The sequence below is a fragment of the Corvus brachyrhynchos genome, unplaced genomic scaffold, assembly GCF_000691975.1.
Source record: "Corvus brachyrhynchos isolate BGI_N302 unplaced genomic scaffold, ASM69197v1 scaffold116, whole genome shotgun sequence".
Taxonomy (NCBI): domain Eukaryota; kingdom Metazoa; phylum Chordata; class Aves; order Passeriformes; family Corvidae; genus Corvus; species Corvus brachyrhynchos.
This window is the reverse complement of record NW_008240221.1, coordinates 6,165,748-6,181,193: the sequence shown is the minus strand read 5'-3', so window position 1 is coordinate 6,181,193 and position 15,446 is coordinate 6,165,748. Positions and strand designations below refer to the sequence as shown.

Below are 15,446 nucleotides of genomic sequence, written 5' to 3'. Positions count from 1 at the left end.
CTTATTACCCCACATGCTCTTATATATGATGTCACTACCTGCATCTGTTAATTATTAAGGTGAATGACAGAAACAGAATCTGGCCTTAAATAAAAGACATGAAATCAGGAGGTGCTAATTCAGATCCACTCTGTCTGGAACTGAGGTGCAAATGCAAGATGCACATTGCCCTGGGATTTTGGAAAGTGCAAATTCCAGCTCACTCCATTTTGGTAACTCTCTTCATCAGCCAAAGAGCCTCCCACCACCAAAGTTCTCACCACATTTCAATACCCTTCTAAAAAAGGTAAATGGGCTTGGTAAGAGGCAGGGACAAGCCAAAAGAAAATAAAATAAAAGCTAGTTTTGTTCATAGCAAATGGTAAAATTTTTGATGAAAAGGGTTACAGTGTTACCTTGTAAATAAATGTAAGTGCTAAGTTTTCTCAGCTCATGGGACTGGCAAGAGCTTGTCAGCAACACAAAAAATACCAGCTGAATGATCCTAACGGAGCAAACTCTTGCAGCAGCTCAGACATTCAGTAAGAATACTGTTCACCACTGAAGTTTAGTTAAATATGCACAATTTTATTTATTGAAGAGATTAGGACAAAAACATGAAACCAAATACATGACAAAGCACCAGAGGCAGTAAAACCCCACCATGCACATCACCAATCTTTCCTCCTATAAGGTACTTATAAAATAAAAAAAAGTCCTTCTTGACACAGCACCATCTTCAGAGTGTAAAAACATTACTCCTTTATATTCTTAGTTACCAAAATAGAACCAAGGCAGGTCAGCTGCAGCTAGCTTTGTCTCTTGATAAAGAACTGTGAAACATCCTCTTGAGAGTGGGACCATAACTTTCCTGCAAGGCAGGCAAATAGCATCCATACGTCAAATGCCAAGTAGCTGTACGCACATGCCACATACTATAATTAAGCACAAATTCAAGTAACATTTACATACTACAGAGTCCACATGTACCTACCCAAAAAACATGACCACTTCACAAAACGTATACAGGCAGTAATATCAGAACAACTGAGGTACTGGAAACACAAATATTTATGCCAAGAGATTTCAATATCATACAGCAATATAAAAGCAGTAATAAAAACATTTGCCAGTCTAAATCAAATAAAGCTATCTAGAAAAAAAAAAGAAGCTAAATAAAAAGTTATTTAGGGACAGAAATACCTGAACAGAAAAGAAGTGTGTTAACTACAGCATGTAACATGTCATCCCAAGTCAACCCGTAATTGAAGTACTGGCTTAATATATCACTACTGTGACATTTTCTTCAATAAATAGAATAAGTCTTGACAATACAAAAGGTGCATATTACTGTGTATGTTTCAAGAGGAATATCTGTAATATAAATGTTCAGCTTATTAATACCCTCTTATTTCTTAGTCTGGACATAAACAAAAATCAAAACCAAACAATTCTATTCCCAAGTTTAAAGGAATTCAAAGAAAAAAACCCAGAATACTCTTCCTCAATAATAAAGAGCCCTCTATTTACACATGGGCCAGTCAGTAAAGAAGAGATTGGTTCTCAGATGAAGACACCGTTAAGGGCTTTCTGCCTTCTCTAGTCATATACGTGCAGCATGGCAGATATGGAAGCCAGTATCTCATATCTTTAAAAAAAAATTATACAGTTTTCTTCTTTTCTTTTCCCCCCCCCATTATAGCAGTAATGCATCTGGAAGTTCGAGTTATAATAGCTTCCTGCAACAAACCATTTGACACAAAACAGAACAGCCTGTTAAATGACAGTTACTTCCCCTTAAGGGAACAAAGCATTAAAATGTCATTTCCTGACAAGAATATTAAGTAGTTTATTTAGAAGAAATGACTTGAAAATAGCTATCAAGAGACATGAACTGAAATTTTGCTTGTTTTTAGCACCCACTTTTCATGTCCATCTTTGTGCACCTAATTTTTTTCTTATATTAATCCCATTAATTATTAGACATCTGATTAAAAAAGTTAGCCAATTGTATTTTCCCTGAATAATGGCTGAAGTTAAATATCTAACAGTGCGATGCCAAGATGTGAGCTGAGGCAAAAGTTTCTATTTGTTGTGAATTACCACTGTTTTTAATGAAACAGAAACAGGAGTGATACAGCTGCACCAGAATTGGCATGTGCAGTCTCCTTGGCTCCAAAAGGTGAGAAGCTACAATTGCTCCATGCTGCCTTTTCTCCTCCAAATCAATCTAACCTGATAGCAAGCTCCCCCCGCCCCCCCAATCTGTCCCCATGCTACATTTGTTATATTAGCTCCTTGTGGAGGTTCCTTCTCAATCCGAGGACCTCTGAGTGTCTTTTGCTACCAAGCTAGGCTGATGCAGGATGTGATTGAACGCGGTCAGGAAGGGCTCCTTCATGTGTCCATCTCCAGGTTGTGTACCTTCTGAACACCAGTCTTTGTGCTCAGTTAAAGAATGGGTCCAAGTCTTCTTCCATGTTGACATCAGGCACCAGCTGATCTGATACTTCCTTAGCACCATATCCTGAATTCGATACATTAAAATCTGTAGAAAACCATGGATGGTCCAGAATTTCCTGTGAAGTCAGCCTTTCTGATGGCTCTCGACGCAGTATGCTACGTATGAGGCATTTTGCCTTAGGGGATAGAGTTTCTGGAATGTTAAACTGCCCACGACGGATCTTGCTGAAGAGGGAACTAGGCTCAATGTCATGGAAAGGATAGCGTCCAACTAGCATGGTATAAAGCATGACACCTAGACTCCATACGTCCGCTGCTTTGCCAGAGTAGCTGCCATTTGTGTTCAAGATCTCTGGACTCACATAGGCTGGGCATCCATGCTTATCAGAAAGAGAGTCATCATTTCCTCTTAAAATATAAGCATCTTCTAGGCTTTCCAATTTCACTCTAGTCCTGCGGGCAAGAAAAAAAAACACTATCAAGGTAAGCAAAGATCAAACACAAATTCTGGCTGTTGCAATTACATGGTTGTAATAGTCATACTCTACAAAATTTGACAACTGCAGAAGTGAATCAGTTTAAAATCCCACTCGCAGCAGTTGTAACAGATAATTGATATTGTCTCTTCCATACTGGTTAGAGATATTAGAGACATATAGGGAATACTACCACACAGACAGATACAAGATTTCAAATACAGTTTTGTCCAGTAAACTCATTAAAAAGTTTATCTCTTAAAAAGAGAAAAGGAAGTGCCATATTCATGCTTTTGACTAATTTTACGTAGACATGTTTTCCAAAAGGAGACATAAACCTCAAGATCTTTTCTATGCTGGCTGCACTCTAATGTACCCACGTAGGATTCATGCCCAAATACAAACCAAGTCCTAACTACACAAGGTTATTTTGATACCTTCATGCTGGCAAAGCTGCTTCATACACCTGTAATTCCACAAGGTTTAACAGTAATAAAATGGTCACTCCAGCCCTAAATGATCCCTCTGACCAACCAACATTTTCCTTTACCCCAACAATTTTAAGAGAAATTAAGGAAGAGCACTTTTAACCGATTTCAGTCTTCCCAAATAGACTTTTGGGCAAAGGGAGATAGGTGAGGTGAAGGCCAAGATTAACAGCAAGCTTATCTACCCAGGCAAGCCAGAGGAGCTCCTCGCACTGGAATGAACAGAGAAGCTGGCAAAGGAGTTGCAGAGATGACAGGGATGCCTTATCTAGATTGCAAACTCCTGCTGCCTGCAAAGCACTGTGAACTTGTCATTGTGCTGCAGTAATTATCTCTGCAAGAGAATTTTCTTCCCTTATGGATATCACACAGGAGCAGAAAAAATGATGCAGAGCTGCTTGTCATAGCACTAGATGAACATAACCTTTCTTTCCATTCAATTCTCACTGCTAGGCTCCATATCTACATTTTAAAATCTCTCCCTGTTGGAGGTATCCAAAGGATTACCAAGTAACCTTTAGACTATTTCCCAGCAAAGGATGGTTTTGAGAACAAAATCGCTACAATGCAACAGGGCTTGTCCAGTGCCTTGGGATGGCAGAGTGACCTAGCATTAGTGCAGACTTTCCTTTCAACAATTTGGGGTCATAATTCAACTTAGGGTATTACTGCCCTCATCCCTCAACCCCACAGATCTGTTACAATCACTCTCAGCCCTGTGTCATGGCCATGTTCCCATACCACAGACATTCACAGGCAGGGACTGAATTTCATCCCAGAAAGCAGAACTTGCGTCTCTTGACTAAAGCACGTAATTTAACAGGCATTAAAATAGACAAGGAGAGCCTTGTTTCTTAAATGTTTACCAAAGACAACATTGCTTGAGCTTGAGCTGCAAAAGACATCTGGGCCAGCTTTGGCTTAGATTTAGTTCCAGGGCAGCTCAACCCTATCTTCTTTGAACCAACAGAAGAGTATTTTACTCCGCGGAGTACTCCAGCGGCAACTGTGCCATAAACTTTCATGACACTTGGACCTTTTCAACAGCTAGATACGTTTACTAGCAGAGGTGAAAGCCCCTCTGGCAACGTGGCCCAAATGAGGAAGCCATAAATACAGAACTCCGAATACCTGGCTCCCAAGCACAGTGTGTCAGGGCAGCTCCTTCTCTCCTAAAATAAGCCAGTGTTTGCTCCTCCAGTTCACTTCTGATGAGCTTTGCTCAACACACCTGCTTCCTCATTAATTCCCACTGCCAGCCTAACAGTACTTCTGGCCATGGACAACCCCCTCATTAGCACTCAAACAATACTTTACAACAGCAGTGCCTCACACAGGAAGTAGGCTGCAAGGAGAAACTGAACTACAATTACCAAGACCACAGAAATTTCCCTCTGTACACAAAGCAGAGGGTCCACAACAGGAGAGTGACTTGAGAAGAGTCCTTTCACAGTGCTCAGCTTTGACACATTCCCGCACCTGCACAGCATAGGGAGAGAAGCAAGGAGGAACGCCCAGAGGGAAAAAACATGCCAAAGAGGGCAGAGAACAGAGAAGAGGAAATGAAAGGGAAGGCAGGGACATGAGTTGTGGTTCCATTTGCATTGCCCACCTCAGTTTTTCCATAGAAAAGCATGTGTAGCAATAAAACAGTGAGGCCAGCTACTCAAACATGCATTAAGTCACTGAACTGCCAGACAGGAAAGCATCAACTCACTCCTGCTAACTAACAGAAGCGGAACACACACACAGGGAGTGGGGCAGAGCAGGCTATTTATAAACAACTTCCAGGAGGGAATTCACCCCCACATACACACTTGCCTGCCATCCCAGTGTCAACAGCACAGGGAAATGTTGTTTACTTTCCCATCCTATTTTACATTTCTGGGAGTTGCCAAAGACTTTAGAAAAACAGTTCAATAAGAAGCTTTTATATTACATAAAATTATTGGAATTCCCTAATCTCTCATTTCCTGCAACGGACACAGTAAAAAACCACAGAGAGCAGACTGCAAGGTGTGTCAAAAATTCGTATTTTTTTCCAAGAGAAGAAATAACTTCTTGATAATAAAACAGAAGCAGCACACAAAAGCCATGCCCCTGTCTTGCTTTCCTTGCAAGGTGCTGCAGCCTCCACACGATACAGCAGGTTTTGTTTAAGCAAGCAAATGGAACAACAGCTGGCCCTTATCTGCCTGCTCCTCTGTAAGCTGTGGGCAAATGATGAAAACACTCAAACCGGGTTTTTCATGCTGCTAAGCTGAAAGGCTTTGAGGAAACAAAAGGTCCCAAATTAAACAAAAACACAACCTTCAGTCCTCCTCCCCCTGGTCAGCCCCCAAACCCTCACAACCAGGAACACCCTTGTGTGCAAGGTGCAAGTGGTGAAATGGCTCCTCTGCAAGCAGGCAGCGTTCCTGCAGCACCGGGCACACATTTCTCTGGCTGACTGCAGGGCCTGCATCCCCTGAGCACACACTGCCAACTGCATGGCCTCAGTATGGCTTTCTCCTGTCCCAGTTACACCCAGACACAACTCAGATGGTTCCCAGTCTCATTTGTAAAGCCCGGTGTCCTTGCACTAGATGATAACACAGGTTTTCCAACCGTACAGCAAGGAAAGCACAGGAGTACAGGAAGGGCTGTCTGACTTGACACAGCTGGCGATAGAAAGAGCTCACAGGGTGATTCTGCCAGCACCCTTCACCACCAGCCAGGACTGGGGCTGGGCAGACCCACTGCAGCCCATTTTCAGTGACAGATGACTTCACCCACCTCAGCCTCGCAGATGGAACGCAGTCTGTGCAGTGCTACCACTGGGTACTGCGCAGGTGTACATGGCAACTCTCGCTCCCCTTTTATCAGTCAGTTCACGTCTTTTCAGGCAATCAAAAAGGAGCAGCCTGGCTCAGGAGCTGCTATTTCCCAGTGCACAGCACCCCATCCCTGCGAGAAATAGCTTCCAGCTCTGTTGGTCTTCCCTTCCTCCGCATTTCAAGCACTGCCTAAAAGAGCTCTGTTTTCTGCAAGAGAGTTTTTTGGGTTTGTTTTTTGGGTTTTTTTTGGGAGGGGACAGCAGGCAGGGAGTATGGAGAGGAATGGGAAAAAGGGGAGTCAAGGTCTAAATACACAGAAATGCAGAGACACACTGAATGAGAAGCAATCTCTCTCTCCCCCACACTCTCTCAGAAAGCAGTGAAATCAAATACCCAGGAAAAGGAATAAAAGCCAACAACAACAAACAGACCCTGAAAACTACAAGTCGATTCTGAGAATACAGAACCTCCACACTAAAGGGTGGGGAGTGCATCCAACTGCAGAGTAACTGGACAACCTGAAATTTGACGTTGTTACGGCAAAACCAAACATGAGATGTGAAATCATAATCAACTTTGAAGTGCCTCCCATCACAGAGAAGAAAAAGGAAAAACAAAAATAATTCTCCAGAAACCTCTTATTCTCTAAATAATTAACTCACATTAGTCAACTAAAGGATCCCCACAAGAGAAAAAAGTTTTCCAAAAGCACCAGCATTTGAGCTCGACAAACAGTTGCAACAAAATTAATCCCTGAAGTTCAAATGTAAGCTACTGCCACAGCCGGATGAGAATCACTTTGTACACATACTGTAGGGCAACAAAGATTTTGCCAACACTTATGTAATTACAATACATAATTTCAAGTTTTAATGCAGATCCCGAATAAGCACTTGGAAAAAGAGCATTATGAGTCTATCAGATCATTGATAAAACACTGCATTAGTTTAATGCATTAAAAAAAAATACAGCCCTGAATCATGGCTATGTAAAAAGGGGAAGCTATTCTGCCTATGAATGCTTTCCCATTACTGGTGAATGAAACCACAGAAGTGCAATCAGAGGGCAGCAGCAGCACTCGGACGGGAAATGCGTCTTTGTCCCCATAGAAACCGTCAGGGAAACCCATGAAAAACAATACCACTCTGAGTTTCTTATCAATATGCCATTCATTACTTGGCTGCATTCCGACTTTGCTCTTCAGTAATGTAACAAAACCTAATCAATTAAACATCTTCCAGAAGATTCTTCAGTGCAACCTCCTGAGTTAGCACTCACCTCTGCCTTTCTTGCACATCCCACACTTTTTTCCGACAGATTCACATTATTCTTCCCTGCAGAGCTTTGGGACTACCAGCAAATTGCTATCCTGCCTTTTGACACCGAAGAATCCAGCATTCACACTTGCTCTCCAAAAGCAAACAATTTCCATACCAAAATCAGTGGAATTATTCAGAGGGCTCTAAACACGTAAGGCAGGAGAAAAAAAAAAATCTAGAACATTTAAAGCAGAGATAACAACTGATAGTCTGAGTGTTTCAGAGGAAAATATCTTCACTGCAGTGAAATAAGCAGTCACTAGTAAAGGAGCTTGCACCTGAAACAATGAAAGCAATTGCCTCTGTTCTGTCCCCAAAGCCATCTGTATGCGAAATAATACCTGAACAACACCTCAGCCACCCTTCCCATTTTGGGAACACTAACTGCAGACCAGACCCACAATTTTTGCACAGCAACACTCCCCATATGACAGCCAAATAAGCTGCTTTGGGAAGAGACTGAAGGAGCCATCCTGCTATGGACACTCCACATACACCATCACACCATCCAATTGTTACTTAGGCTGGGTCAAATTAGAAGATCCAGACTTACAGGTTCTATGCAGCAGACTCCAGCAATCAGGATACAACCATCACTGCCATCTAAATTGCCATTTTATTAATACAATTGCAGGTAAATATAAAATGGCAATTTCTAAAGGTGCTTCACAATATTCCTCCAACAGTAAAAACTGAAAGCACCCAAGCAATGTTATCTCATATTTCAGTATTACTCTGACTGAGGCCAGGAAAGCCTTTCCCTAGTTAGAGGCACTCAAGCCACTGACTGCCCAGTAGACCAGGGATTGCTCCTATGTGGCCAATAATTTACAGGTCATTTAATCGAGGTCAGTTGCTCACACCCCATCATAAAGATGAGAAGAGCATGCACACAATTAGAGTCACAAGGAGGCAAAAAACATAAAAGGCAAGCTTGACATTGGAAGCAGTTATCTTTCACTAATTGACTTTTTTTTTTTTTAACTAAGGGAATCTCTCCTAAATAATGCAGAAGTAAGCTGCCATCAGGGAGCCAGTGAGACAGGGAAGGCGGTAACGAAACCCCAGGCAGATGATTTGCAGCTTGGTGCAAAGACTTGTTCTGAACTCACAACTACCTGATCTCCTTGGGGGCAGAGAGGCACACAGGAACAGGGGGGAAATGGTATGACATCAACTTAAATCCTGCTCCTTTTACCAATAGATCCCTTTCCAGTTTGTAACAGCACAGAGCATGGGAGTTCACCACACAACATCCTACACAACTTCGGGGAAGAAAAAAACAAACTCTGCACAAAGGCTGTTAGATAAACAGTCTCTTGCATAATGAAACAGGCTCAAGGATATGTTTCGAAAGACAACTGGGACTTGCAGACAGCACAGGTTTACAGGATGAACCTTGTTCCTAAGGGAAGATTTCCTCACTGGTACTTCCACACAATAAGGAAGCCTCTAAAAATTACATCTCTCCCACCCTTCCTCTACAGAGATGCTAACAGCACAGTCAGCCCTGCCTTCACCCCCTCCTGATGTGCAGTACCTAGCAACTTAAGAGCTTTTAACTTGTTTTAAGCTGGTTTGGGTTTTTTTCCTACGGAATTCCACTTAAAAATGCTCTGACTCACCTCCAGGAAGGGCTGGTGCCCCAGACCTCAGCTTTACGACACTCAAATACGATTGCTGGAAACAGCCTGTCCTGTATGCCATGTACCTTGTTTCTTCCAATGCCCCTGTTGCCTAACCACAAAACATGTTCCCCAGAGAGTAGGTAGGTAGTGATGCATGTGTTGGGGTGCAGGCTGTGAAATCCAGTGCAGACCTTTCCACAGAGGAGCTCAGTTACACTACCCTGAGCAATCCATTTTTTTATAAGAATCTGGCTCAGGACAGCTACTTCACCACCTCACTTTTATATTTTTAGATCACATTGATAATCAGATTTTAAAAGGCTGTGCTGTCAACCATATGCTGTGTTCCCCATCTTCTATAGATCTCTTCATACAGTGCATGATGAAGCTCCACAGGGAAAGGAGACCACAATTTTTTTAACATAATTGCATGTTGTTAAAACAGCCCTGCACTTTCTGAGCCTACTCAGCATCTCTAAGGCACAGCCATGCCATTATTTCACAACCTTACTGAAAACCTTTTGCTTAGATGTCTACAATCCTGTTTCCAAGCAATACAATCTACCAAAAAAGCAGGTGCTTAAGACTAAATATGCCCCAGGTTAGCTCCTGTTTACAATCTCCACCTTTCTTCTCCCTCCCAAGCCTGAAGTAATCTCCCAGTGTGATACTAAGAACAATTAGAAGAGAAAGCAGCAGAAGAATTTCACTCTCACAATCCACTGTAGCTGTGGCTAGCTGGGCTCCTGCCTCCCTTCCTCACCCCCAGCAGAGACATCCACAGACACTACCCTCAGTCTCCACTCGTAAGTCAACATGGACCATTTTGCAGCAAGTTTATGGATGTAGGTTTTGAAGTCTTCGAAAGGACCAGCTGTTGAACTCAATTTGAGATGTCCTAAGACACATCTACTTCCAGGGACTACAAAGCACCTTTCATCAGAGAGATCAATCCCATGATGGGCATCTCAGAAGAGGCACCACCCATGACTGGCATGACAGCCAACACATACTGCAGCATCCTGCCTGAACAGAGAGAGTGAAGACAAGGCCCTACTATGAGCCACAGACAGTCCAGGGATAAAACCTCCTGCAAACTCCAGCACTGGGTACAACAGCAAAGGTTCTTGACACTCCTGGTCTCACTGAAGGGCCTTGAGCTGACTCAAGGTCCACTTGAGTACCCATCCCCATCCCAGGGCCAGCCAGCAGCCAAATCTTCCCTGGCTTTTGCTTTAATTTAGAACCTTAGGCGCAACAATTAACCTCTATGACTACCTATGCCCTTAGGGGGAGATTTATGAACTTCACAGGGCAGTGTGATGTTCACCATCTGCAGCTAGCTTCCCTCTTTCCTCCAACTGGGAAGGGCACCACACACCCAACAAATTCAGTGTTGCTCCCAGGAACATGGTGAGAGAATAGAGACTTAGTAACCAAACCACATAAAGGGAAAGGGGGGCACGAACCCTTCTGTGGAAAACAGTTGCGCAACCACTTCATCTTCTACCCTCAGCCTGACAGCAAAGATTTGCTGCCCATGAAGAAATTCACCTTCCTCCCATATTCTAAGAATAATAGTTTCTGGTTTGAAATCTGAACTGTGATTCTCCACTATTGAAGAACCAGTGCTCTTTGGCCCTGTGGCCCCATTCAGGGTAGTGTGAAGTGCTTACATGACAAAACAGATGAAGACTGTTTTTATTTACAAATCTTCAGGTACTTTAAGAGCATTCCCATTTTGTTTGATTTTCTTCCACTTTAGGACTCTCTAGGACTTTTTGCATGTTCTCTATGGAACTGTAGGGGTAACAGCAAGTTCTAACACACTGATGAAAAAGATGCTAACCACATTACAATTTGACAAACGCTGGGAGAGAAAAATTACTACTAACTGTAAAAAAAATGAAAGGTCAACATGCAAAAGGTTGGTATATGCATTTGTATTTTGTGTGAGATGACGTTTCTATCATGAGGATTGCGAACCACATAACTTAGTCATGTTAAAGCATCATCCACTCAAAGCTGAGAAATTATAGAGGAAAAAAAATATTCTAAGAGCACCAAGTAAATATGTTATGCTAACACAGGCTTTCTAAATTAGTGTATTGTACTGGCTGCATTCCTCTGGCATAGACCAAAAAGTGTCAAATCCTATTTATTTTTATTGAATCCCACCTGCCTCATATTTACTCAAAGAATACAGGAAAATTACAGTATCTAAATACCAAAATTATTTTAATTTTCCCTTCAACAAGTATGATGAACGTACAAGGTCTTTAAGCTTCAAATATTACAACAGCTAATATTTTAATATAATTAAAGGCTTAAAAATGCAGTAAAGAAATTAATAATTCCCTGACAGCAGAAATGTTCTTGTATTAAGCAAACCATTGAAACAACCAACACAGAAATGCTTCATTTAATTCTGAGATCTTTCAGATGGCTCTTTCTCAAAGCATCTGCTATGGATCAGATTGATGAACTGCTTTATTAGCTATATACTGTGTATAGCACTATTTTTAACACAACCCAGAAAAACCTGCCTGTTCTACAACATCATTATGGGACACCAGCTAGGAGAAGGGCACAGTTGTTCTGCCCAAGGCCCTACTACGAGGACAGGCTGTACATGGAAAACAGTAAATACCATGCCACGAACACAGATAAAATACTCAAAAACAAGAGCCACACAACAGCAACCTGGCTTAATACCCAGGACAAAAAATATTTAGCAACATGGATGAAAGCAGAAAACAGATAAGACCACGTTTTATTGTAGGTCATCCACTGTTTTGGATTCAAGTTTCATTCTGAAGTGTAAGGACACAGTTTTTGAAGTATTCAAGTATCTTAGAGGTACCTTAGAAAGTCTGTTGAGACTCAACATGGCAAGTCAGCATTGTTTTCCATATTTTCAGTGTTCTGGAAGCCACTGTGCTCATTTAATAGATGTGCTGCTGCTTCCTAACCCAGTCTTACAAAAGATTTCCAGCCATGCTGTAATGTCTTAGAACTTCTGCTTCATCAAAATCAGCTGCAGGTTTATGGAGTTTAACTCTGAAATTTCAATACTACAAGACTAGCTATTTCACCTGTAGTTTACAAAGGGATCCACAGACACACCTCCGCCTAAAAACCACAACTGTACTACCTTTTACACAAAACAAAAAACCCATGTTGCAACAGCACACATCATTTTTATGGAATGCGATTTACCCTATCTTCAAACTCCTGCAGTTCAGGATTTAAAGAAACTATAAATTACCTGGAAACACAGACAAATTGTTTCTGTTTGTTCCCACACTGGAATTCCGAGTTTCATTTCAATCACTGATGTACATACACACACGCCATAGTGTAAAACACTATCACAGTCTGGCGTTGATTTAGCACATTAAGAGAACACCTCTAGTACCATTAGGGCCCCTACAAAATGCTCAGTGCTACCAGCCTACAACAATACTTTATTCCACCTTCTTACCTCCCAGCTCATTACAAACATCCCAAGGCACTGTGATTTACAACATCCAAGTAACATGCATTTTTAGCAGGGACATCAGTTGAAGCAAAGAGCACTCATGGTGCTGGCTAGATTAGGAGCTCCATCTTTGCAAATTCCAGCTGTAATTTAGGTAATGGGAATGGGGTAAAAAAGAATTTCAACACTGTATGCACCCACTTGCAGAACTTCAGCAGCTCTGTTTTCCTATTGAACTACCAGAACCTCATTAGGATTAATGGAAGAAAATGTACTAAGAAATGCTTTAATTGATTTTCTTTTTTAAACAAATGGAACTGCTTCCATCTAACCTTCACATTTCCCTTTGGCTCCTCCAGTCTGGCAGCTCTCAGCTAACAGCAGACAATCATCTTACTAAAAAAAAATAAAACCAGCAAGTTTTCCATTCATGTGTTGCCTGCATGCTAGATATTCCATCTTTTCTTCTACCAAAATAAAAGCCATGAGAGTCTTCAAGAAGAGGAAGTTTCAAAGTGGTAGGTACTTAAAATGAATTGCAGAAAAACAGCCTTGAAGAAATAGGAAAAGAACTACTAAGAAAGAGCTCCACTGAAGAACAGGTGATGCACAGCAGCAGAGTTCACACACATTTCTCAAAACATCATTTTTATCTCTTCTCTCCCTCTTTGGTTCATTATGAGTACGAAAGAGCAAGGGATGGTGCAGCATCCATCTGCCAGGCACTGCTGCTGAAGGCAGCTCCTCAAGGACTGCTCGGCACACAGGCATCCTCAGCAGCAGCCTCAGACAAATGGGAGCTCAGAGGGGTGCAAGCAACACACAAACACCTCTGTGAACTCAGGAGGACCAGGAAGATTTTTCAGTTCTAAATATAGCAGCAGATTGAAAGTGATGACTGATTACAGTATGATGATCAGAGGATGTGAAAAAAGGCAGTCACTGCTGTTTCATTCTATATCTATCTCAAATTATTTCATCTGTTTATTTAGCAGAGAAAGGATTACAATACCTTCCTACTTACAAACCAGCATTATATCCAGAAGAAAACCGCATTATGATTATCTTAAAAATAACCAGCAAGTCCTATTTGACCTTTAAAGTGAATTATTGTATAATTAGAAGACAATGCTCAAAAGTGAGTAACAGTGTCATTTTGCAGACAACAGCTAAGTTAAAAACATTCATAAAAGCCAACACTGCTATTACAGTACACACCACTTTTCTTGGGTGGCTGAAGGATTTGGCCCTGTGCCTCCTGTGTTGCATTCAGTTCCTAGTAAGCAGCAGGGTAGGAGTTCAACAGCATTCAGCACAGGCCTGTGTCTGCTCCCACTGCACTGCCTGAGCTCACACTGCCTTCTCTCAGAGGAGCTTTTCCAAGTTCTGTTCTTCATGCAAAACCCCACAGGTTTACATATATCCCCAGGAAGAAAAATCCACTTTAACATTAGGATGTTATCAGGTACAACAGAAAACAATCCCCCCTCTCAGCTATTTTGCACAAGTTTCCTTCTTATCTGCATCAGAGGTGCTACAGTGGTGTTTAATTATTAAACTGGGAATAAAAGTTGTGGAAGTGCAGTTTATATCTACCTGCTCTGCATTTTTCTATGAATAGACATTAAGCTAGTTTCATTTTAGGCTTATTTATTTGGAAAGGATGAGAGGGCAATTGGACATTGGGGCTGTGGTAGAAAAATAAAGAACTAAAAAAGCTATTTGCTTTGTGGACAGCAGTCTGAACTGAATTAAGAAGTGAAAATATGTATTATTTTTCAGGCTGCAAATAGATTAAAAGGAGAATCCTATTTTGCAAAACTCAGCTTGCAATAAAACTTAAGTAGAGGATATTTAAACGGGATAGATGAACATTTCTATGATGTCATTTTTATTTTAAGACCAGGAACTTCTCTTTCCTGAATGAATTGTGTATTAGTTTTTTCTAATTTTTGGATCACCAACTTCCTGAGCCTGTAGAGAACTTCAAGAACTTGTTTCTTGCTTGCAATTCCCACAAACAGGATTGATACTCACTGGTTATTTTTAACAAAGCTCCCCAGAACATCCATTTCACTCTGCAGCAGTTTAACAAGTTTTCAGACAATTTTTAGGATTTAATTAAAAGGGCTAAACATATTCCCATCGTCTACTAAGACAGGAAGAAGCACGAAGGCAGACTCTGCTCCCATTTAGATGGTTTTTGGGTTTTTTTTATGGTCATCTTTCAATTTAACCACTCTGTGAAAACCTGACATTATTCTGACAGTATTTATTGCTCTTACGTGGAAGTTGCAAATAAATTCATCATTCAAGACAAAGAAGACTGGTAAACACAAGGAAAGAAATAGGAAATTTCACAGGTACAACAGTATAACTATCGCTCCACATCAGAAAGAACACTTCAACAATATACCCAGTGCTATTTCTTTCCCTGTCTTCCCATACTCCTTCCCCAAATCATTTACACAGGAGGGTGTGTAGAAAGGAGATATTATTAAAAAAAAAAAAAAAAAAGTAGTTCCCCAAGTACCACAGCAGCTGATACTACACACAAGCACCCACAGAGCAAGGCAGTTTTAGTCTGAGTACGATTAGTGACCACATAATACCCTTACAAGCAGCCTCCAGACCCTTCCAGGATGGAAAACAAGATATCCTCAGAACAGTCCTACAGATAACACTTGACTATTCTTCCTCTTTATGCCTCCTCACTGGAATGAGCCACTTCAGCCCCCAGTTCTCTTTAACACACTGGATCCTCTTTCCTCTTTTAACACCAGCAGCCTTTATGAT

The 15,446-nt window shown here is 41.4% G+C and overlaps 1 protein-coding gene across 1 annotated transcript in view; it reads right to left on the bottom strand.

Moving 5' to 3' along the window:
* Positions 1-546: 546 nt before the first annotated feature.
* Positions 547-15,446, bottom strand: part of TRIB2 (tribbles pseudokinase 2) — a gene marked incomplete at its 5' end in the record, with an annotated part of 19,831 nt that continues 4,931 nt past the window's right edge. The window contains one exon of the mRNA XM_017744912.1: positions 547-2,895. Within this exon, the coding sequence (XP_017600401.1) occupies positions 2,427-2,895 (469 nt within the window). The remainder of the gene's footprint in view (positions 2,896-15,446) is intronic.